The sequence below is a fragment of the Rhinoraja longicauda genome, chromosome 31 (assembly GCF_053455715.1).
Source record: "Rhinoraja longicauda isolate Sanriku21f chromosome 31, sRhiLon1.1, whole genome shotgun sequence".
Classification (NCBI taxonomy): Eukaryota; Metazoa; Chordata; class Chondrichthyes; order Rajiformes; family Arhynchobatidae; genus Rhinoraja; species Rhinoraja longicauda.
In genome coordinates, this window is record NC_135983.1 from 6,863,127 (window position 1) to 6,886,690 (window position 23,564).

Sequence of the window (23,564 nt, forward strand, 5' to 3'; positions counted from 1 at the left end):
AAGAGTGATCGATGGGTGATCGATGGCCTTTTTGGACGGTGGGCTGATGGGCCTGTTTCCATGCAGTATCACTAAACTAAACGGGGAAATCTGTTTACATTTAGAGTGAACAAATGCACCCTCTGCACTGATCCCTGCAGTATTCCACTAGTCACAGCCTCCCGCTGTTTTGTGGTCCTGAATCCATGCCCGTATATTAACCCAAATCTGTAGTTTAGTTAGCCCAAAGCTGTACACAAATCTTCTTTCAAAACCTCTAGAGGGACATGTTATTGAAAGTTTAAATATACCACATCCACAGGTTGACCCATTTATTTGCTAATCGTGATTTCCATTTGAATGCACCCAATCATTTTTTGTGCCACGTTATCATTTAATTACAGATTTTCCCTTAATACTGATGTCAAGTTAACCTCTCTGTAGTTTTTCTCCTTCTCCCTCTTTAAATAGTGGGATTACATTTGTTGTCTCCCAGTTGGAGAACAGTTGTAAAATGGTGGAGTTGTGGAAGATGGCAGCTGATGCATCATCATAGTGGCCTATTCCAAAGCTTGTAGGTTTTCTGATCCCGAGGAATGATTACCTCCCGACTCCATTAATTTCTCCGTAGTTTATATTCTAATGTTAATTTCTTTCCACTCATTCATTTCAGACCCATTGTGAAAGAATGCTCCTCTGTCCAATTACATCGTCTGATCAGGCTAATAGTGATTTGGTTGAACATCATTCTGAAAAGCAGCACCTCTGATCAACAGCATGGAGCAACCTCAGTCCTGCACAGAGTCGTCAGTTTAGTAGAGCATGTGCTTGACTTACCTCAGCAAAACACTAAAAGAAAGAGCTTCACAGAAGTTGGGATTAAACAGCAACCAAAAAATTGCAAAGATTTGACAACAGAGAGTATGTGCCGGGAATCTTTCCAGGATCCATTTGCTTTTTTTCAATCGATAAAATCCCCAATTCCCATGAGGTAAGATTACTTCCTCCCCCAAGATAGTATAGTTTAGCACTTAAAATTGAACCATTTTGTAACATTTTAATTCTGATGCCAACTTTATCTTGACCCAGTGTTGAATTGCAGCTTGTGCAATTCTTAAAATACTCTTAAAGCTTTGAAATCTTGACTGATAGGTTTGATGATGGATTCATTGTCTTATTAAGGCTCTTCAACGGTTCCTGCAATCAGTAGTGTGTCAAAAGAAGAAAATTGGCAGCTGCTGACACACTCCAACTTCCCCTAGAGAAAGCAAAAACGAGCATTAAAAATGTATACAGTATTCAAAACATGATTAAAAGGACTGGTGGTGAGGAAAGCAAGAATTATGAAGTAACAGTCTTGCATTCCAATTAATAATCAGTTTTTATTTTTTAAAGTTTACCAAAGAAGCATTATTTTATTTTGTTGATGACCATGAGATTGCTGTGTCACTAACAAGGTCACATTTATTGCCCATCATTTGCTGCCCTATTGACCAGGGTGAGAGCTGCCATAGAACAGTACAGAATAAGAAAGGGCCGCCATGTGCCAAATATGATGCCATATTAAACTAATCTCATCTGCCCGTACAAGATCCATATTCCTCTATTCTCTCCACTTCCATATGTGCGTATCATAAAGCTTCTTAAACACCACTATCCTATCTGCTTCCACCACCACTCCTGGCATTGCGATACAGGCCCCCACTACTCTATGTAAAACAAATTGCCCTGCATAGCTCCATTAAACTTCCCCCTCTCACCTTACAACAATGTTCTCTAGTATTGGACATTTCCAACTTGGGAGGGGAGCGGCCGGGGGGGGGGGGGTTCTGACCACCCTCTCTGTATCTCTCAGAATCATATATACTTCTATCAAGTCTCCCCTCAACCTCTGACGTTCCAGAGAAAACAATCCAGGTTTATCCAACCTCCTCTTGTAGCTGACCTCCTTTGCATCCTCGCTGAAGCCTCCGCATCCTTCCTGCGCACTTGAACTGCACGCAATACTCCAAGTGCAACCTATCCAAAGTCTTATGGAGCTGCATTATGACTTTCATGACATACTCAATGCCCCTATCAATGAAGGCAAGCACACCATACACTTTCATTACCACCTATCCTATTGTACTGTCATCTTCTGTCGGCTATGAACTTGGACTCTAAGATCCCTCTGCACAGCAATGCTATTAAGGATCTTGTCAATAACTGTATACTCTCCCCTTACATTCAACCTCCCAAACCTCACACATGCTTGGATGAAAGTCTTTCTGCAGCTGATTGATCTGTCTGATTCTGCAGCACGGTATCTTCTGACAGCCTTCCCCACTGTCCGTAATTCCTCTAATTTTGGTGTTGTCTTTAAATTTACTCGCCAACCCATCTGCATTCCATTTATGTCCAAGTCATTTATATAAATCACAAACAGCACAGATCCCTGCAGAACTCCACTGGTCACAGACCAAGGGTCAAAATATCTTCTATCCAACAGAATCCTCTCTTCAACGAATGAGCTAGTTCTGAATCCATACGACCAAATCATCATGAATCCCATTTATCTTAATCGTCTGGATCTGCCATCTTGAATCAGTACAGGCCATGGGCTAAAAGTAGCAGTTCAGTACTGCTGAGTGGCTTCCTTGGCCATTCTGAGGGCAGTTTAGAGTTGACTACAGTGCATTGGAGCCACATACAGGGCATTAAGGACAGCAAATCTGCCTCCCAGAAGGAGATCAGTGAATGGGTTTTAATTTATGGTTGGCATCACCAATTGTGGATTTCAATTCTTTAACTGGCAGAGTGAGAACTGACTGAAGACCTGCTTCAAGTAGTTCCATTGAATCAACCTTTGACTACCGAGTGTGATTTAGTCATAGAGCTATACAGCAGAGAAACAGGCCCTTCGGCCCTAATCGTCCATGCAACCAGGTTGTTTAACTAAGCTGGTCCCACTTGTCTGACCTGGCCTGTGTTCTTCCAAACCCTTCACATTCATGTACCTAACCAAGTGTCTTCTAAATGTTATAATTGTATCTGTCCACCTCTTGACCTCTGGCTATTCACTGCCCTCTTGTGTGGAAAATGTTGTCACCCAGATCCTTTTTAAATCCACCCTCTCACCATAAACGTATGCCTTGTGGTTGTAGATCCCCTCCCCTGGGCAGCGGATCACATTATCTATGCCCCTCACGATTTTATAAACCTCTGAGCTTGCTAACCTTCAGCAAAAAAAAAAGAATCAACCTATCCAGCCTCTTTATAATGCAAACCCTCCAGACCCAGTTACACATTTGTAACTCTGTGCACCCTTTCCAGTTTAATGACATGCGTCCTACAGCAGGGCAACCAGAACTATACACAGTACTCCAAATGTGGCCATACCAATATCTAGTAGTGTGCACAATACCCTGACTGAGGAAGGCAAGTGTGCCAAATACCTTCTTCACCACTCTGTATACTTGTGCTGCCACAATGGAACTTTGTCTCCCTGGGTCTCTATTCTACAATGCTCTCCATTGGAATGCTGGGAAGTGAACTGTGCAATTTAATAGAAACAGGGTGTGTTAGAAATTGCTCCTAATTTTACAAAAGCAAAACCAGGGGTGAATTACCTCAAGCTTCCTTTTACATTTTCCATCTTCGCAATCCCACACACGAACCTGTGAGAATAGGTGAGGATGGATAAATCAGCCTGGCTGATGACACACCAAGCATTCAAGTTTCAAATAAGTTGCTCTCACATACTGTTCCATCTTCTGCTGCCGTCGTAAGTAGAATTGCATCCATTGAGAATGAGAGGGCCTGGATATGGCCATTGTGCTTGTCCAGGATAAAGATCAGGGTCCCATTCCTTGAATCCCACACACGGACAGTCTTATCCCAGGAGCCTGAAGCCTATAAAACGATACATCAGATGGAAATGGTTTTGATACTGCAGCATTAACGGTTTTTCTAACTTCCCTTCTTGATGTTGAGTGATCACATTGGCAGTGGTCCACCAATAAACCCAGTGCATTACCCATTCTGAAGAAGTGTCTCACCCGAAACGTCACCTATCTATTCTGTCCACAGATGCTGCCTGACCCACTGATTTTCTCTCGCACTTTCTGTTTTATTCCAGATTCCAGCACCTGTAGTTCCTTGTGTGACCCTTTGGATTGGTGCTTTCCACTGGTGCTTAAGAATTTGCTTTCTGCCCTAAGATTGCAGGAGAATAAGTTAAATTGATTATAGTTGGGCACCTGATTACTTGCATGACTATTAGTCTGAAGAAAGATCCCAACCTGAAACGTCACCCATTCTTTCTCTCCCGAGATGCTGCCTGACCCGCTGAGTTACTCCAGCATTTTGTGTCCTCCTCCCAACCCTTAACATTGCCTGTGTATTCCCCCCACAGGCGCTGCAGATCCACTGTGTTCCTCCAGCGCTTTGTATTTTACAGTTGCATAACCGAGGCGTCCTGGACCCAGCACATTGATCCAATCATAAAGAAAGCCCATCAAAGCCTCTCTTTCCTTTGAAGATAATGGGGATTCGCTATGTCAAGGAATAATCATTTAAACAGATCGACAGGTATACAGCAGAGAGCATATTGACTGGTTGCTCCTTGGCCTGGCTGGGCAACTTGAATGCCTAGGAATGAGGGATGGAGATTACAGAGTGCTAGACACTGACCTTCCCATCATTGAAGGGATATATAGAAAGTGCTGCCTCAAACAAATTGTAGCTATGACTATCAGAGACCCATACCACCCTAGCCACCTTCTCATTTCACTCTTACAATCAGGAAAATTCTACAAGAGTCAGAAAGCTGATCACCAGGTTCAAGAATGGCATCTTCTCAAAATTCACCAGGCACGCGAATACTAAGCTCCACTGTAAACATCTATGGACTGTCTTTGGCTGAGGACTTTGGGGGATTTTTTGCACCAGTGTTGTGGATACCTATTGATTTTTTGTTTATTATCTGCATTATGCTTGCAGACCTGTTATGCTGCTGCAAGTAAGAATTCCACTGTTCCTTTCTCGGTACACATTATAATTAAAGACTTGACTTGAGTCTTGAGTAGCTCAGTGTAGGATCACTGAACTCGCAATGATTTGCCGAGTCCAGAAGTAGCGTTTTAAAACTTTTATTCAAGCATGATGGTTATATTGCTTCAGAGCAAAGCATTACAATATCTGCAGACCTTAACTAAAAACGGAACATGTCATGACTAACAAAACTAAAAAAACTATGGAATTAGAGCCAAAGGTCTGAAGATTAAATATGACTAGAGACAAAAGACAAGGGACATTCAACTTTCACACAGAACACATTGCTGAAAAACAGGCTTCCTTATCTATTTTGGGTGATTAACATGTGCCTTGCAGCCTAGCATTAAGAAGGTGTAAGAAAATAACTGCAGATGCTGGTACAAATCGAAGGTATTTATTCACAAAATGCTGGAGTAACTCAGCAGGTCAGGCAGCATCTCAGGAGAGAAGGAATGGGCGCCCCCCTGACATCAGGAGGAAGAAGGGTCTCGACCCGAAACGTCACCCATTCCTTCTCTCCTGAGATGCTGCCTGACCTGCTGAGTTACTCCAGCATTTTGTGAATAAATAGCATTAAGAAGGGATCATTGCTCACAATTCTGCCTAGGTATATCAGTTGCAACCTTGAGCTCACAGCTGCTCTTTGTCTTTGTGTTTAGCAGACGTGATCTCAAGCAGTTAACGAACATTTTTAATAAACTAACCCCATCGGTTCTCAGCTTTGGCCAGAACCCTGCTACTTTTTATTGTTAATTGCCCCAACACAACTTGGCCTCAGCTGTTGTACGTGATGCTATTTCTATTTCTTCTCATGCCCCCGTTTCCATTCAATTGCACAGTTCATCTTACCAGCATCCCGATGCTAGAAAAGGCCACACAGCTCACGTTGCCTGTGTGACCATGCAGAATATCCCGCTGCGTGCTGTCGAGGGTCCAGATGATCACGTTAAAATCCCAGGAACCAGTGGCCTGTATAAGAAGAACAAACAATTACTCAGAAGATAAACACAAAATGTTGGAGCAACTCAGCGGGACAGGCGGCATCTCTGGAGAGAAGGAATAGGTGACGTTTCGGGTCGAGACCCTTCTTCAGACTAATCACTTACTCAGATGCCTTCTCCAACAATGTAAAACTGGGCCTGGCCTAGTTTATGGCAAAAGCAGTTGTTGGTGAAAACACCCACTGCCAAAGAGATTGGATTGCTTCCTAACAAATATGCTGCAGTCTTCCAGGTATGGTGGGATGTTATTTCTTTCCTTTGATTTTCTGCTAATTCTTGGAGTTCCTGAGGCATGGATACCTTTGTCATGGTGAGAAAAGGTGATTAGCCCATTGAGTGATGCACAATTCTCTCCACAAAATGCTGGAGTAACTCAGCAGGTCAGGCAGCATCTCAGGAGAGAAGGAATGGGTGACGTTTCGGGTCGAGACCCTTCTTCAGACTCAGTCTGAAGAAGGGTCTCGACCCGAAACGTCACCCATTCCTTCTCTCCTGAGATGCTGCCTGACCAGCTGAGTTACTCCAGCATTTTGTGGAATAAATACCTTCGATTTGTACCAGCATCTGCAGTTATTTTCTTACACAATTCTCTCCGTACCTGGACTCCAGCCGTAGTCATTGGAGATAAAGCAGAGTGAACGGTTCTGCTCATTTTCACGAGTACCATTATGTCCATCTCCTTCAATCCTAATTCTTTTCTCATGGGCACCAGTCTCCTTGACCGAGCTTTAATCCACCCCCACCTCTCTTGCAGCCCTCCCCTCCCAACTACAATCAGTCGGAAGAAGGGTCTCCTTCCAAAACATCACCTGTCCCATTCCTCCACAGATGCGACCTGACCCAGTTCCTCCAGCAGTTTGTGTTTTACTCAAGCATTAACACAGTTTGCTTATACCTTGTTCCAGACCCTAGTTCTGCATTCACTCCTGTTCTCTTTTTTAAAATTCCGCTCTGTATCTCTAAACTAAACTAAAAATGCTCAGCCGCCCATGTTTAAAATGCCTTGCGCAAGGTTAAAAGGTGCTTACAATAAGGTAAGCGGTAAATATAAGCCAGCTGCAGCGGTTATAATTGGAAAAGGACTGAAGGAGGTCAGCTTACCAAAAATACATCATTGTGTGAAAAGGCGCTGGTTCCAATGACGTTCTGGTGACCTAAGAGTTTCTTCATGAGTTGACCCAGCTGGTTAACAAGAAGACTTTAATTACATCAGCCACCTCCATTGACTGGTGCAGAGCCAGTGAAATATTAACCCCCGTAACTAGTTATTAACCAATCTAACTCATTCATCAGAAATGGCAATTCAAATGATCTACAATTATCACTGTAACATCACTGTGCTCCCTAAGTTGATACAACAATCAAAATCGCACGCTTAAGGAGTTAGAAAGGAAACTGAATTGCAGAATTCAATTTCTAAAAAGCCCTGGAGGGAAGATACTAGGATCCTACAAGGTATGAATAAAATATTGTCTGATCACCTTAAATCCATATGTATAAAGATTTTGAAGTAGGACAGGTTTAGAGTTAAATTTAACTTTAGTTTAAAAGCGTTGAAAACATTAGTGATGCAGTGATGTTGGTTTCCGACTGGCACAGTGACGGACGCCCCACACATCTCTGTCCTCCATACAGCTCCTCTGTTGTCTCTACGTATGCGTCTTCCATCAACGTCTCCAGTATGGTCTTGTTTGGCCGTCCCGGGTTCCGTCTTCCATGGGTGGGTTGCCACAGCACAACCTTGTTTGCTGGTATTTCTGGACGGCGGTGGCAATGACCAGCGAGCCTCATCCTTCTCAACCTGATTTTCTCGGTCAGAGGTGGAATCTCCCCCGTAGAGCTGGGCGTTGGTGGTGTGGTCCCTCCAAATGACATTTAGAACTTTTCTGAGCATTCGGGTGTAGACACCATCGAGAGACTTGGACAGTGCTCGAATGCGAGTCCATGCCTCACACCAGTACAATAATATTGTCTCTATAGTTGCATGGAAGAATCTCAGTTTGGGACCCTTAGACATCCGAGACGTCCAGATTTTCCCCATGTTATTGAGGGCTTTCCATGCGAGCACTTTCCGGACCTTGATGTGATTCTCCGAGCTCTGCATCCTCGCTCCCAGGTACTTGAAGTCCTCCACTTTCTTGAGAGACGCACCACCACTGGTCTTAAGAGGTTCATGGTCACCACCGTTGAACGCCATGCACTCCGTCTTCTTGGCATTGAGGTGGAGGCCCACTTTCTCGCTCTCCGTCTCGACCCTGCCGAGCAGCTCCTGTGCCTCCCCAATTTGGTCTGACAGCAGGATGATGTCAGCAGCGAAGCCGAGGTCTGACAAGTTGACTGACCCTTAGAGGGAGTACAGAGAAGGTTCACCAGATTGATCCCTGGGATGGCGGGACTTACATATGAGGAAAGACTGGATAGACTGGGCTTGTACTCGCTGGAATTTAGAAGACTGAGGGGGGATCTTATAGAAACATATAAAATTCTTAAGGGGTTGGAGAGGCTAGATGCGGGAAGATTGTTCCCGATGTTGGGGGAGTCCAGAACCAGGGGTCACAGCTTAAGGATAAGGGGGAAGTCTTTTAGGACCGAGATGAGAAAACATTTCTTCACACAGAGAGTGGTGAGTCTGTGGAATTCTCTGCCACAGAAGGCAGTTGAGGCCAGTTCATTGGCTATATTTAAGAGGGAGTTAGATGTGGACCTTGTGGCTAAAGGGATCAGGGGGTATGGAGAGAAGGCAGGTACAGGCTACTGAGCTGGATGATCAGCCATGATCATATTGAATGGCGGTGCAGGCTCGAAGGGCCGAATGGCCTACTCCTGCACCTATTTTCTATGTTTCTATGTTCTCGAAAGCCTTGCGGTGATTGTGAAGCCGGGGTCCTCGTGTTCCTTGATCGCCTGCCTCATTGTATAATCAAGGACAATGACAAAGAGAAAGGGTGCCAGCGTGTCTCCCTGTAAGACCCCCACGAGGATTTCAAACACTTTGCTCTCACCATCTGGGGCGACAACCTTGGTAACCAAGTGCATATCCTCAATGGCTCTCAGGAGACGAGGGGGAATACCAGAAGCCTTCAAAATCCTCATCATGTTGCATCGAATAATCGAGTCAAACGCCTTCTTGAAGTCAATGAAGGTTAGGACGGCCGGCAGGTTGTTATTCTTCACCTCAATGACTCTTCTGAGGGGCACGATCTGTGTGACCGTGTTCCGCTTCTCTCTGAAGCCGTTCTGATTATAACGTAGCTTTGGGTCGATAACAGCCCTAATCCAGTTGAGAATCAACTGTTTGTAGACCTTGGCCAAGACACATGTCAGGCTGATGTCACGATAGTTGTCAGTCTTGTTCAGGCTCCCAGATTTGGGGATGGGGACGATGTTGGATTTCTGACCATTGTGTCAGTTTGTCATTCGTCTTTAGCGCTGTGTTGCAGAACTTGAGCAGATGTCGTTGAGCTCACAGTTTTTCAACACCTCTGGAAGGATGGTATCAGGGCCTGGACTCTTCCCTTGCTTCAATGAGGTCTTCACTTTTCGCAGCCCCTCCAAGATAACGGGGTCGTGAATCTGTGCATCTATGAGGACAGTCTCGATCTCCTCATCTTCCTCAGTGACAGCTGTATGAGATCCAAGTAGGTTCTTGAAGTGGGTGAACCACGTATTGATTTGGTCCTCTGGAGAGTTTCCGCTGACTTGGCCTTCCTCCTGCTGCTGATCTCGTTCACGCCCTCCAAGCCTCGCTATACTGCTCGCCATCGTTGGCAGCCTCTATCATTCTCGCAAACCCCTCCTCCTTCAGTTTGTCGTACACCTCAAAGAGTTGTGATTTGGCTGCCTTCAGGTCCTCCTTGAGCTGCTCATTCCTGCTCCTAGTGTAGGCCTCTTGGCATTCAACAACTACTTTCCGTGTTGGAACAACTTCTGGCATCTCAGAGTCGCGACTTCTCCTCACACAGGTTTAGGGGGATATGGGTCAAACGCGGGCAAATGGGACTAGTGTGCAGGGAGGGGATGAGAAAGTGGGATAACGTAGAACCAGTGTGAACGAGTGACCAATGGTTGGCGTGGACTCTATGGGCCGAAGGGTCTGTTTCCATGCTGTATCTTTCAACAGTCAATCAAGCCACCGACATCTACAATGATAGCAAGTTACCAGAGCTCATTGGAAGCATTACCACAAATGATTGTGGCACCAAGGCAGGTGCGCAGCAGACTAGGGTGGCAACGATACTTGGCAGGGGATGGTGGAGTGATACTGGTACAGGACAAGGGGATCTATTTGTAAATGCTCCACGAACCTTTGGATTCCATAGGATAATGATGAAATCCCAGCCTGCAGATGCCAGCACCTGCAAGTTGTAGCTGAAGCCCACAGTCTCCACAGACCTGCTGTGACCTGCGATTCAGAACAACACAGCTTATTCAACCCGCTCACCGAATGTTTTAACAAGACTATGCAGTTTTGTAACGAACTAGACCAAGTGGACCCGTTGGGCCCAAACCTCTCCTGCATTGGTGCAGCACCCTCTCCTCCCCCCCACCCCTCCCCTTCACTCCCCTCTCCCCTCCCTCCACCCCCCTTTCCATCCCCTCCCCCCAATCCATGCCTCACAACCCCCCTTATCCCCCCTCCACCCCCCCTCTCTTCCCCTCCATCCCCTCAACCCCCCTTATCCCCCCTCCCTCCCCATCTCCCTCCCTCCCTTCCTAGGAGATAGATTTAAACTTTAAAACGTGAATAACTTTAAAAATATAACACCAATTTCAATGAAACTTCTTCCATTAGCACCAAAGGGACGACGGTGAGTAAGGTGGGCCTAAAATTGTCGCGCTATCGTGTACCGTTTTGGCTTTAGTTCAGGAACAAACAAACAAACAAACGAGTTTTAGTATATAGATGTGATCTTCCCCGATGTATTAAATACCAAATCGGCACAAAAATCAGGTACGTTAACATAATTGGATTCTACATTGACACTCAATTTGGAAAAAAATCTTTCAGTTTTGATTTATTGTGTCTTAAAATGGTGGAGGCAGTTCGATTCCAATTCCCAATATCAATGTTTATCGGAGATTAGCAATGTGATACTGTATGTTCAGTGCTAGAGAAGCACAGTGGGTCAGGCAGCATCTCTGGAGAACATGGATAGGTGATATTTCAGGTAAGGACCATTTTTTTTAAGACTGCTGCCTGACCTGCTGCATTACTCCAGCACTTTATGTCTTTTTTTGTAAACCAGCATCTGCAGTTACTTGCATCTCCTGATATCCATCTGATTTCCCCCACGGCAAACCTTCATTGGCAATTTATTATTAATTATTTGTGGACAGGACCCCAAACGGTTGCACAGGTGAAACACCAGATGCCTGCTTGCACATTGATTGAAGCATCTTGAAGGGACTAGACAAGGTACATGTAGTGAAAATGTTCCCTATAGGAAGAATTTAGAGCTAAAAAAGAAGGGGGTCACCCACGTAAGGTAGAAACATGACAAAATCCATTCGCTCAGAGGGCCATGAGTCTTTGCAACTCTTCCTCAGAGAGTGGTGTCGACAGAATGGTTGCATTTTTTTTAGGCAGAGGTGACTCGACTAGACTGGATAGACTCGGCTTGTACTCACTGGAATTTAGAAGATTGAGGGGGGATCTTATAGAAACTTACAAAATTCTTAAGGGGTTGGACAGGCTAGATGCAGGAAGATTGTTCCCGATGTTGGGGAAGTCCAGAACAAGGGGTCACAGTTTAAGGATAAACAGAGAGTGGCAAATCTGTGGAATTCTCTGCCACAGAAGGTAGTTGAGGCCAGTTCATTGGCTATATTTAAGAGGGAGTTAGATGTGGCCCTTGTGGCTAAAGGGATCTGGGGGTATGGAGAGAAGGCAGGTACGGGATACTGAGTTGGATGATCAGCCATGATCATATTGAATGGCGGTGCAGGCTCGAAGGGCTGAATGGCCTACTCCTGCACCTATTTTCTATGTTTCTATGAAGAGGGTGAAATGTTACGGGACAGATGGAAATGGGAAGTTGAGGTCACCATGAGATTAGCCAAGCTGCTACTGTCCCAGACTTCTAACCAGTAATCATCTCCATCCATTTCTGTACAATCTCAATGGAAAAAAACATTCCCTATTTCTCTGGGGTGAAGGAAGCAAAGGGGTATCGTGATAGAGGTAAAACTATTTGAGGCATAGATAGGGTAGAGAGCTAGAGTGTTTTCCATTGTAGTGCCTAATACTAGAGGCCATAGGTTTAATGTGAAAATAAGGAGATTTAAGGGAGATCTGAGGAATAATTCTTTTCACAAAAAGTAGTTGGTGTCTGGAAAGACGTACCAGAGGAAGTAGTGGAGTTATGAGGTATCTGGACAGGTACTTGAATAAGCAGGGCAAAGTAGTCGGATAATAGCGGGGAATTTTCAGTGTTTGGATCTGGTGGTACGTGCTTTCAAGCTTTTGTATCTTTTGTATATTCTGCCTGATGGGAGAGAGGAGAAGAGGGAATGATTGTGGTGCGAGTGGTCCCTGATTATTTTGGCTGCTTTCCTGAGGCAGCATGAGGTGTAGCTGGTGACGATGGTGGGGAGGTTAGTTTGTGTGATGGGCTGGGCCACACTCACAACTCACTGCCATTTTGTTGTGGTCTTGGGCAAAGCTGTTCCCAAACCAAGCTGTGGTGCCACCCAATGGTATGCTTTCTCTGGTACAGTGATGGAAGTTGATAATAGTCGCTGGAGACATGCCGAACTTCCTTGGTCTTTTGTGAAAGTAGAGACATTCATGTACCTTCTTGCTAGTAGCTCCAATGTGGTTAGTCCAGGACATATTATTGATGATAATAAGTTCAGAAGTGATTAGTCATAGGAGCAGATTTATGCCATGAGCCCCATCAAATCTACACTCATGGCTGATCTATCTTTCCCTCTCAACCCCATTCTCCTGCCTTCTCCTCATAACCCTTGACACCCTTACGAATCAGGAAGTCTGTTAATCTCTGCCTTAAAAATGCCCACTGACTTGATCACCACAGCCGTCTATGGCAGTGAATTGCGTAGATTCACCACCATCTGATGAAAGAAATTCCTCCTCAACTCTTTTCTATTCTGATAAATCTGGGGCAGAAAATGAGCTGGGGGGAAAAGGAGGCAGGAAGTGATTTTAATATTTGGAGACGGGCATATTCAGTACTTCAACCAACGTCAGTTTTCAACATGCCAGTTGGAGCATTGTTCATGCAGCAAAGTCCAAACACTAGCCCTTGGCCTTTGTCGCCAATACTTCTCCCTCGAGTGTATCCATCTGACTGAATCTGATCAAAGGCAGTGAGGCTGAACAGTCAAGTTGCATCAAATCGAGTTTATTGTCGTGTGCGTGAGTGTGGTGAGGTACACGTACAATGGAAATCTTCACGAGCTTGAGGGGCACATAGACTCGGACAAACAAACAAAAGCATCAATTATAAATCATGTCAATGATACATAAATCACACATACGTTCCATTAGGCAGTGAAAAGGTAAAGAGTGTGCAAAGTAACAAGAGCTGTTTAGGCTCGCTGAGGTTACCTACCTTTGAGCACGTGCAGGCAAGTGCCCTTGTCAGTGTTCCACACTCTCACGGTGCAATCTGTCGACCCGCTGGCAAAGAGCTTGGCGTCAGGGGAGAACTCACAAGTCTTCACTGGGCCTGTGTGAAGTACAAAGAGCACTCAGAATGGAGGCTGCATCGTCCCTCTGTGTGACAACCAATAGCAGGGGTGTCGACTGTTACAACCACAGCCACAGATTCAGCAACCCACTCTCGCTGCAACACCATCACTGGCCATCGAGTCAGGAGCCGTCCCCTGCTGTCAATGGCTCCACCTGCCTTGTGAGGCAAGCGGCTTCAGACAGGATGATGTTGTTTATACCTGTTGATAAAAGGTCTTTGGAACGATTTGATCTCCTTTTGCCATCTGGAAACCCTGCGTTTGTGCTTCCACGGATAGAGAGTGTCCAGTGTGAGGAGCTGCACTTTGGGAAGTCAAATGCAAGGGGAAAGTATACAGTCAAATGGCAGGATCCTTAATATCTTGGGCTTCATAGCTCCCAAAAAGTGGCAACACAAGTAGATAGATTGGTAAAGAAGGCATATTGTGTAAATGAGATGTGCAGGACATGTTTTATACACAGAGAGTGGTAAGTGAGAGGAACGCACTGCCAGTGGTGGTGGTGGAGGAGGCAGATATGATAGTGGTGTTTAATAAACGTTTACATAGGCGCATGGATATGCAGGGAATGGAGGAATATGGATCATGTACAGGCAGAAGGGATTAGTATCATCTGGCATCATGTTCGGCACAGACATCGTGCACCGGTGGGCCTGTTCCTGCACTGTACTGTTCTATCTTCTATATTTAATATTACCCTGCCCGCCTCAGCACTCCTCTCTATACAGGCAAGCTTCCTGAGATGCAGGATTAAACTGGACACACGGGCAGCAACCCAGTTCACAAAGCACAAAATAAATCTAATAACAGGGGAGGGAGAGGGGGGGAGAGGGGAGAGGGGAGAGGGGAGAGGGGAGGGGGGAGAGGGGAGGGGGGGAGAGGGGAGGGGGGGGGGGAGGGGGGGGGGGAGGGGGGGGGGAGGGGAGGGGGGGGGAGGGAGAGGGGGAGGGGGAGGGGGAGGGGAGGGGAGGGGAGGGGAGGGGAGGAGAGAGGGGGGGGGAGGAGAGAGGGGGGGAGGAGAGAGAGGGGGGCGAGGAGAGGGGGGGGGGGGGCGAGGAGAGAGGGGGGAGGGTGCTGCTGCACCAATGCAGGAGTGGTTTGGGCCCAACGGGTCCACTTGGTCTGGTATGTTCTAAATATTCAAGGCATGTAGACAAGCAGGTGAAAAATGGCACTGAAATCTCTTACCTTTGTGGCCTTTTGCTTTAGTTAGACGTTTTCCAGTCCCAATATCCCAGGTGTAAATGTTTCGGTCATCAGACCCTGTTATTAGGAGGCGGCCATCGCGAGAGAAGGCACAGTAATTCACCTGCACAAATCAAACCAGTCAGAGCAAGCTCCGCCAGCATTTAGTCATCGTGGATTTCCAAACGTGGAGAGACATTTGTTGTAATTTATCTTATGATGGTCTGTAGGTTTAGTTTTTAAGGCTTAGGAAGTTTGGCATGTCCCTAACAACTCACACCAACTTCTGCACATGCTCCATACAAAGCATTTGATCGGGATGCATCACAGCTTGGTTTAGGAACAGCTCCATCCAAGACCACAAGAAATTGCAGAGAATTGTGGACGCAGTCCAGACCATCACACAAACCAACCTCCCTTCCATTGGATCCATTTATGTTTCACGCTGCCTCGGCAAGGCCAGCAGCATAATCATGGACGGGTCTCACCCCGGCCACTCCCTCTTCTCCCCTCTCCCATCGGGCAAAAAGTACAGAAGTGTGAAAACGCACACCTCCAGATTCAGGGACAGTTTCTTCCCAGTCTGAAGAAGGGTCTCGATCCGAAACGTCACCCATTCCTTCTCTCCTGAGATGCTGCCTGACCCGCTGAGTTACTCCAGCATTTTTTGTCTACCTACAGTTTCTTCCCAGCTGTTATCAGGCAACTGGACCATCCTCCCACAATTAGAGAGCAGTCCTGAGCTACAATCCACTTCATTGGATACCCTTGGACTATCTTTGATCAGATGTTACTGGCTTTATCTTGCACTAAACCTCATTCACTTTATCCCCTTTGTCTTGTATCTGTACACTGAATGGCTCGATTGTAATCATGTACTGTCTTTCCACTGAGTGGTTAGCACACAACAAAAGCTTTTCCCTCTACCTCGGTACACGTGACAATAAATAAACTAAACCAAACTAGATAAATAGCAGGGAAGCAGGCTCTTCGGCCCACTGAGACTATGCCTGCTATCGATCCCCCATTCATACAAGTTCAATGTTATCCCACTTAAAGAAAGAGACCACTGGTGTACACGATACTCCAGATTTGGTCTCGCCAATGCCCTGGGATATTGGAGCACGACCTCCTTACTTTTGTACTCAATTCCACGAGCAATAAACAACAACATTCTACAAACAAGAACTGTCGATGCTTGTTTACAAAAATAGATTCAATGTGCTGGAGTAACTCAGCTGGTCATGTGGCATCTTTGGAGAACATGAATAGGTAACATTTCAGACTGGTCTGAACAATAACATTCTGTTCACTTTCCAAACTACATGCTGTGCTTTCCAAACTACACGCTTGGCTTTTTTCGGTCTCGCCACTTAGTAAATATGTTTCTTTTTCATTTTTCCTGCCAAGATGTGCAGACAAATGAGATTGAGACACAAAGAACTGCAGATGCTGGAATCTTGAGTAAAACACAAAGTGCTGGAGTAACTCAGCGGGTCAGGTAGAATCTTTGGAGGACATGGATAGGCAACGTTTCAGGTCAGGACCCTTCTTCAGACTGCAGGAAAGAACTGCAGGTGCTGGTTTAAATCGAAGGTAGACACAAAATGCTGGAGTAACTCAGCGGGACAGGCAGCATCTCTGGAGAGAAGGAATGGGCAATGTTTCAGGTCGAGGAGACTCTTCTTCAGACTAATTAGAGTAGGGGGGAGAAAGCTGGAGAAGAGGTGGGGTGGGATAAAGCCTGGCAAGTGATGAGAGGTGGATGAAGGTGAAGGGAGTCTGATTGGTAGATCAATGGAATAAGGCTTGAGATGAAAAGGACATAAAATGGTGTCAGTTAAGGAGAGAAGAATGAAATATAAAGCCAGAGGGAGAGATCGAGGTGGAAGGAAAGAGGTGGGATAGGTGAAGGGGATGGGATAGTGGGAGAAATGGGTGTGGACAGGAAAGCGTGGGAGTGGCCAAACAAAGATGTTTTACCCTAAGAGCAGAGAATTCAATATTGATACCGTAGGGTTGTAAACGACACCCCATAATCCACGGGTAGCTCCTCATTCACCCCACGGTATGAACATCGAATTCTCCAATTTTAGCTAACACCCCCACCCCTACCATTTCCCTTCCCCTCTCCTGTGCTTCACCTCCGCCCATGTCTCCCACAATCCCGCTGAAGAAGAGTCCTGGCCTGAAGCATCACCTATTCATGTCCACCAGAGATGCTGCCTGTCCCACTGAAATTACACTGACACTTTGTGTTTTAAGGCAGACGGGACTCATTTATCTTGGCACCATTTTCAGCACAGCCATTGTGGCCCGAAGGGTCTGTTCCTGTGCTGAAGGTTCTATGTTCTGTGTCTTAATTGCACATTTTCTCACATTATACTCTATCCGCATTTCATTGTCTACCCATTGTCTAAACTCCTTTGCTGTTTCCTCATGTTTTTTCATCACATCTTACTTTCCTACTGATCTTCATAAGCAAATTTAGCAATGTACAGTGAGCAAAAAATGTCGATAAACTAGACCCAAGCTTTTATTATTATTAAATCAGTTTAAATCTGAAATAATAGTAATTATAATAATTACATTTTGAGGTAAATCGTGGCTTGATAAGTAAGGGGTGAAAGGTTATCACAAGTAGGCAGGAATGAAGAGTTGAGTCAGTTCAGCAACGTTTTTGTTGAATGGGGGAGCAGGCTGGATGGCCCAGCATCTCCCTGCACGTTTGAATTCTTGCTTGCATGTGGACATTGTTGGCAATTCTAGCATTGATTGTCCTCTCCTACTTGTGGTTAGGAGTCAGCATAATGGTGGGTCTGGAGCCTGGTGCAGGCCGGACGATACACCCCCTTCCCCAGGGGAGATCAGAGAACTGGATGAGCTGTTTGGGATAGTCCACGCTATTATTAATGCTACAAATTCAAGGCCACTGTTGTACTGTGAGATGAGTTTATATTAATGCTTGAATTTAAATTCTGTCTCTGAATCAAAGGTCCAGAGCTGTGGTTACTGATCCAGTTATAACTACACCATACCCAGCCGTTTGTAAGAGGTATTCACCAAGACTCTATGAGAAGCAATCCTTCACTTCCCTCCTCTGTTTAGGGCGGCACAGCTGGTAGTTCTGCTGTCTCACAGCGCCAATGACCTGGGTTTGATCCTGTCCTCGGGCACTGTCCGTGTGGAGTTTGCACAGCCCCTGCACAGTCCCTGTAACAGCATGGATTTCCATTGGGTGCTCTGGTTTTCTCCCACATCCCAAAGGTGTGCAGGCTTGTTGGTTAATTGGCCTCTGTAGATTGCCCCTAGTGTGTAGGGAGTGGATGAGAAAGTGGGATATCACAGAATATGTGGCGGCACGGTGGCGCAGCGGTAGAGTTGCTGCCTTACAGCGAATGCAGCGCCGGAGACTCAGTTTCGATCCTGACTACGGGCGCCGTCTGTACGGAGTTTGTACGTTCTCCCCGTGACCCGCGTGGATTTTCTCCGAGATCTACGGTTTCCTCCCACACTCCAAAGACGTACAGGTATGTAGGTTAATTGGCTGGGCAAATGTAAAAAAAGAATTGTCCCTAGTGGGTGTAGGATAGTGTTAGTGAGCGGGGATCGCTGGGCGGCGTGGACCCGGTGGGCCGAAGGGCCTGTTTCTGCGCTGTATCTCCAAATCTAAAAAGAACTAGTGAGTGATACAATCGTGGCATTTGAGAGACTTTTGGATAGGCACCTGGATATGCAGGGAACGAAGAGATATGGATTATGTGGAGGCAGATGGGGATGGCTTTGGCATTGTGTTCAGCACAGACATTGTGGGCCAAAAGACTGTTCCTGTACAGTCCTGTTCTATGTTCTAGTGTGTACAGGTAATCAATGTAGGAAAATAACTGCAGATGCTGGTACAAATCAGTCTGAAGAAGGGTCTCGACCCGAAACGTCACCCATTCCTTCTCTCCAGAGGTGTTGCCTGACCCGCTGAGTTACTCCAGCATTTTGAGTGTACAATGTCATCTGTAGGGTGTGTCTCCAAGCTGTTTGATTCAATGATTCTCACTACATTCACCTTCTGCTGTTGTTGAAACAAGTAGATTCTTGTTGAATTTAGCAGCGCGTTCCAATGTCAACTAACTCATCACCATCTCGGTAACATATTGGTTTTGGCACCACCCAGGTGCTGGAAATTCTTAGCAACTAAGTAGGAGATGCTGTAATGACGATAAGAGTCTGAAAGGACTGTTTTCATCAGGAAAGCCAAGAGAAACGTTCTTGGAGATGGGAATACTACAGGGGGTTTGAATACACTCTCCGGAGAAGTCTATTTTCTTTGGTCTATCAGTTTTAAGAAAACATTTAAAAGTAGTTAGAAATAAAATAAAATAAATTGCGGGGATGGATCGGGAGGGTTGGGTTGGGATCTGTTCCTCGGGCTACAAAAACTCATATCATCATAGACTCAGAGTCATGAAGCTGTACAGCATGGGAACAGGTCATTCGGCACTTGTCCATGCCAACCCAGTTGGCATTCTGGGCTTCTCCCATTTGACTCATATCCCTCTGAATCCTTTCTGTCCATATAACTGCCCAAATGTCTTCCGATAGTTGTAATTGTATCCAATTCTACAATTCCTCTGGCAGTTCATTCAAAATACAGGCTATCTATCCTCTGAGTAAAAAAGTTGCCCCTGAGGTCCGTCTTAAATCCTCTCTTACTGCACGGTGGCGCAGCGGTAGAGTTGCTGCTTTACAGCGAATGCAGCGCTGGAGACCCAGGTTCGACCCTGACTACGGGTGCTGCCTGTACGGAGTTTGTACGTTCTTCCCGTGACCTGCGTGTGTTTTCTCCGAGATCTTCGGTTTCCTCCCACACTCCAAAGACGTATAGGTATGTAGGTTAATTGGCTTGGTAAATGTAAAAAAAATTGTCTGTCCCTAGTGGGTGTAGGATAATGTTAATGTGCGGGGATTGCTGGTCGGCGCGGACCCGGTGGGCAGAAAGGGCCTGTTTTGGCGCGGTATCTCTAAACTAAACTAAAGTCTCGACCCGAAACTTCACCCATTCCTTCTCTCCTGAGATGCTGCCTGACCCGCTGAGTTACTCCAGCATTTTGTGTCTACCTTCGATTTAAACTAGCATCTGCAGTTCTTTTTTCCTAAACCTTAAGCCCATGCCCTCTAGTTTTAGAATCCTCAGTCATGGGGATAAAGACTTTGAGCCCCTCGTGATCTTATACGCCTCAGTAAGTTCATCCTCAACCTCGTAGGCCCCAAAGAAAAAAGTCCCAGCCCATCCTATACTCAAGCCTCTGATGCACCTTTTCCAAATTAATGACATAAATGACATACAGCTTTGCCCTTTCGGACGATGAGAATTGTTGGTATTATCCACTGTAAACTGTGATCTCCAATGTGGAACACCAGACCTGACTTTGACAATGCAACTTCCTGTCAGTGTGAGGTGAGGTGTTAGTGCTCAAAGCGTAATGAGGCTGCCAGAAGCTAGGGTCTACACACAATAGACAATAGACAATAGACAATAGGTGCAGGAGTAGGCCATTCAGCCCTTCGAGCCAGCACCGCCATTCAATGCGATCATGGCTGATCACTCTCAATCAGTACCCCGTTCCTGCCTTCTCCCCATACCCCCTCACTCCGCTATCCTTAAGAGCTCTATCCAGCTCTCTCTTGAAAGCATCCAACGAACTGGCCTCCACTGCCTTCTGAGGCAGAGAATTCCACACCTTCACCACCCTCTGACTGAAAAAGTTCTTCCTCATCTCCGTTCTAAATGGCCTACCCCTTATTCTTAAACTGTGGCCCCTTGTTCTGGACTCCCCCAACATTGGGAACATGTTATCTGCCTCTAATGTGTCCAATCCCCTAATTATCTTATATGTTTCAATAAGATCCCCCCTCATCCTTCTAAATTCCAGTGTATACAAGCCCAATCGCTCCAGTCTTTCAACATACGACAGTCCCGCCATTCCGGGAATTAACCTAGTGAACCTACGCTGCACGCCCTCCATAGCAAGAATATCCTTCCTCAAATTTGGAGACCAAAACTGCACACAGTACTCCAGGTGCGGTCTCACCAGGGCCCGGTACAACTGTAGAAGGACCTCTTTGCTCCTATACTCAACTCCTCTTGTTACGAAGGCCAACATTCCATTGGCTTTCTTCACTGCCTGCTGTACCTGCATGCTTCCTTTCATTGACTGATGCACTAGGACACCCAGATCTCGTTGAACTCCCCCTCCTCCTAACTTGACACCATTCAGATAATAATCTGCCTTTCTATTCTTACTTCCAAAGTGAATAACCTCACACTTATCTACATTAAACTGCATCTGCCATGTATCCGCCCACTCACACAACCTGTCCAAGTCACCCTGCAGCCTTATTGCATCTTCCTCACAATTCACACTACCCCCCAACTTAGTATCATCTGCAAATTTGCTAATGGTACTTTTAATCCCTTCGTCTAAGTCATTAATGTATATCGTAAATAGCTGGGGTCCCAGCACCGAACCTTGCGGTACCCCACTGGTCACTGCCTGCCATTCCGAAAGGGACCCATTTATCCCCACTCTTTGCTTTCTGTCTGTCAACCAATTTTCTATCCATGTCAGTACCCTACCCCCAATACCATGTGCCCTAATTTTGCCCACTAATCTCCTATGTGGGACCTTGTCGAAGGCTTTCTGAAAGTCGAGGTACACCACATCCACTGACTCTCCCTTGTCAATTTTCCTAGTTACATCCTCAAAAAATTCCAGTAGATTTGTCAAGCATGATTTCCCCTTCGTAAATCCATGCTGACTCGGAATGATCCCGTTACTGCTATCCAAATGCTCAGCAATTTCGTCTTTTATAATTGACTCCAGCATCTTCCCCACCACTGACGTCAGACTAACTGGTCTATAATTACCCGTTTTCTCTCTCCCTCCTTTCTTAAAAAGTGGGATAACATTTGCTATCCTCCAATCCACAGGAACTGATCCTGAATCTATAGAACATTGAAAAATGATCTCCAATGCTTCCACTATTTCTAGAGCCACCTCCTTAAGTACTCTGGGATGCAGACCATCAGGCCCTGGGGATTTATCAGCCTTCAGTCCCATCAGTCTACCCAAAACCATTTCCTGACTAGAGGGCATAACTTTAAGGTGAGAGGGGCAAGGTTTAAAGGAGATGTGCGGGATGATTTTTACACAGACCCATATTGAATGCGTGGAACCTCTGTCTGGGAGCAGATATGACAGTGGGATTCAAGAGGCTTTTATGGATACGCAGGGAATGGAGAGGTGTGGATTACGTGCAAACAGGAGATCCATTTAGTCTGGCATTCTGATCAGTACAGGCTTTGTGGGCTGAAGGGCAGTTCCTGTGCTGCACTGTGTATGTTCTCGCCAGTTACAGAGTATTTCTGGTAAGGACTGTCGACCATGCAGTGATTATCGTGAAGTATAAGGCTAACAGTTGGTTGAATCTGCTAACCTACCTGAGCTCTGTGAGAGGCGAAATGTTTCTCAGAATCATAACTGAAGTCTGTACTTATTGTCCTCCACATGATCCGTTGGTGCAGCCGAGCTGAATCGTTTCAGATGGCAAGGAAGAGTTGGCAGGTTCCCAGCGTGCTGTATGCATCCACGTACCTGCTGTACAAAGAACTATTCTTCAGCAGAGTAAGGAGAGTGGGGTGGCCCAGTGGCACAGCGGGTAGAGCTGCTGCCTCACAGCGCCAGAGACCTGGGTTCGAATCTGACCCTGGCTGATGTTTGCATGTTCTCCCCGTGAACGTGCTAGTTTCCTCCGGGTGCTCTGGTCATCCTCCCACATGCTGTAGATGTGCAGGTTTATAAACAATAGACAATAGACAATAGGTGCAGGAGGAGGCCATTCGGCCCTTCGAGCCAGCACTGCCATTCAATGTGATCATGGCTGATCATTCTCAATCAGTACCCCGTTCCTGCCTTCTCCCCATACCCCCTGACTCCGCTATCCTTAAGAGCTCTATCTAGCTCTCTCTTGAATGCATTCAGAGAATTGGCCTTCACTGCCTTCTGAGGCAGAGAATTCCACAGATTCACAACTCTCTGACTGAAAAAGTTTTTCTTCATCTCAGTTCTAAATGGCCTACCCCTTATTCTTAAACTGTGTGGCCCCTTGTTCTGGAGTTTGCAGGTTAATTGGCCCTGTGTAAATTGCCTTTTGTGTGTAGGGAGTTGATGAGAAAGTGGGATAACGTAGAACTAGTATGAACGAGTAATCAATGGTCGGCGTGGACCCAGTGCGCAGAAAGGCTTGTTTCCATGCTGTGTCCCTAAACTAGAATGCGACATGGTGGCACAGAGTTGCTGTCTAACAGCGCCGGAGACCCGTGTTGGATCCTGTGTACGGGTGCTGTCTGTATGGAGTTTGTACATTCTCCTTGTGACTTGCATGGGTTTTCTCCGGTTTCCTCCCACACTCCAAAGACGTACAGGTTTGTAGGCTAATTGGCTTGGGGAAAATTGTAAATTGTTCCTAGTGTGTGCAGGATTGCGTTAAAGTGTGTTCTGGTTTCCTCCCACACACGTGCTGGTCGGCCGGTTAATTGGCTGCTGTAAGTTACTCAGAGTGTGCAGGTGAATGGTGGAATCTGGGGGAATGTTGAGA

At 46.0% G+C, this 23,564-nt stretch overlaps 1 protein-coding gene across 1 annotated transcript; it reads right to left on the reverse strand.

Moving 5' to 3' along the window:
• Positions 1 to 1,156: 1,156 nt before the first annotated feature.
• Positions 1,157 to 22,476, reverse strand: wdr38 (WD repeat domain 38). Its single transcript, XM_078426289.1, has 9 exons — positions 22,408 to 22,476; positions 14,916 to 15,036; positions 13,589 to 13,705; positions 10,319 to 10,416; positions 7,116 to 7,196; positions 5,863 to 5,982; positions 3,721 to 3,870; positions 3,588 to 3,635; positions 1,157 to 1,237 (listed from the first exon to the last, which is right to left on the reverse strand). The coding sequence occupies exons 1-9, from the start codon at positions 22,474 to 22,476 to the stop codon at positions 1,157 to 1,159; spliced, it is 885 nt and encodes a 294-aa protein (XP_078282415.1).
• Positions 22,477 to 23,564: the final 1,088 nt, after the last annotated feature.

What these genes read in the sequence shown, in the direction of transcription:
- wdr38 (XM_078426289.1), bottom strand. Translation starts at nt 22,476, where the DNA reads ATGTGGAGGACAATAAGTACAGACTTCAGTTATGATTCTGAGAAACAT. An exon ending in TCGCCTCTCACAGAGCTCAG is followed by an intron (nt 15,037 to 22,407) that starts GTAGGTTAGCAG and finishes TGATTTGTGCAG; the next exon opens with GTGAATTACTGTGCCTTCTC. An exon ending in TTATCCTATGGAATCCAAAG is followed by an intron (nt 7,197 to 10,318) that starts GTTCGTGGAGCA and finishes CTTGTTAACCAG; the next exon opens with CTGGGTCAACTCATGAAGAA.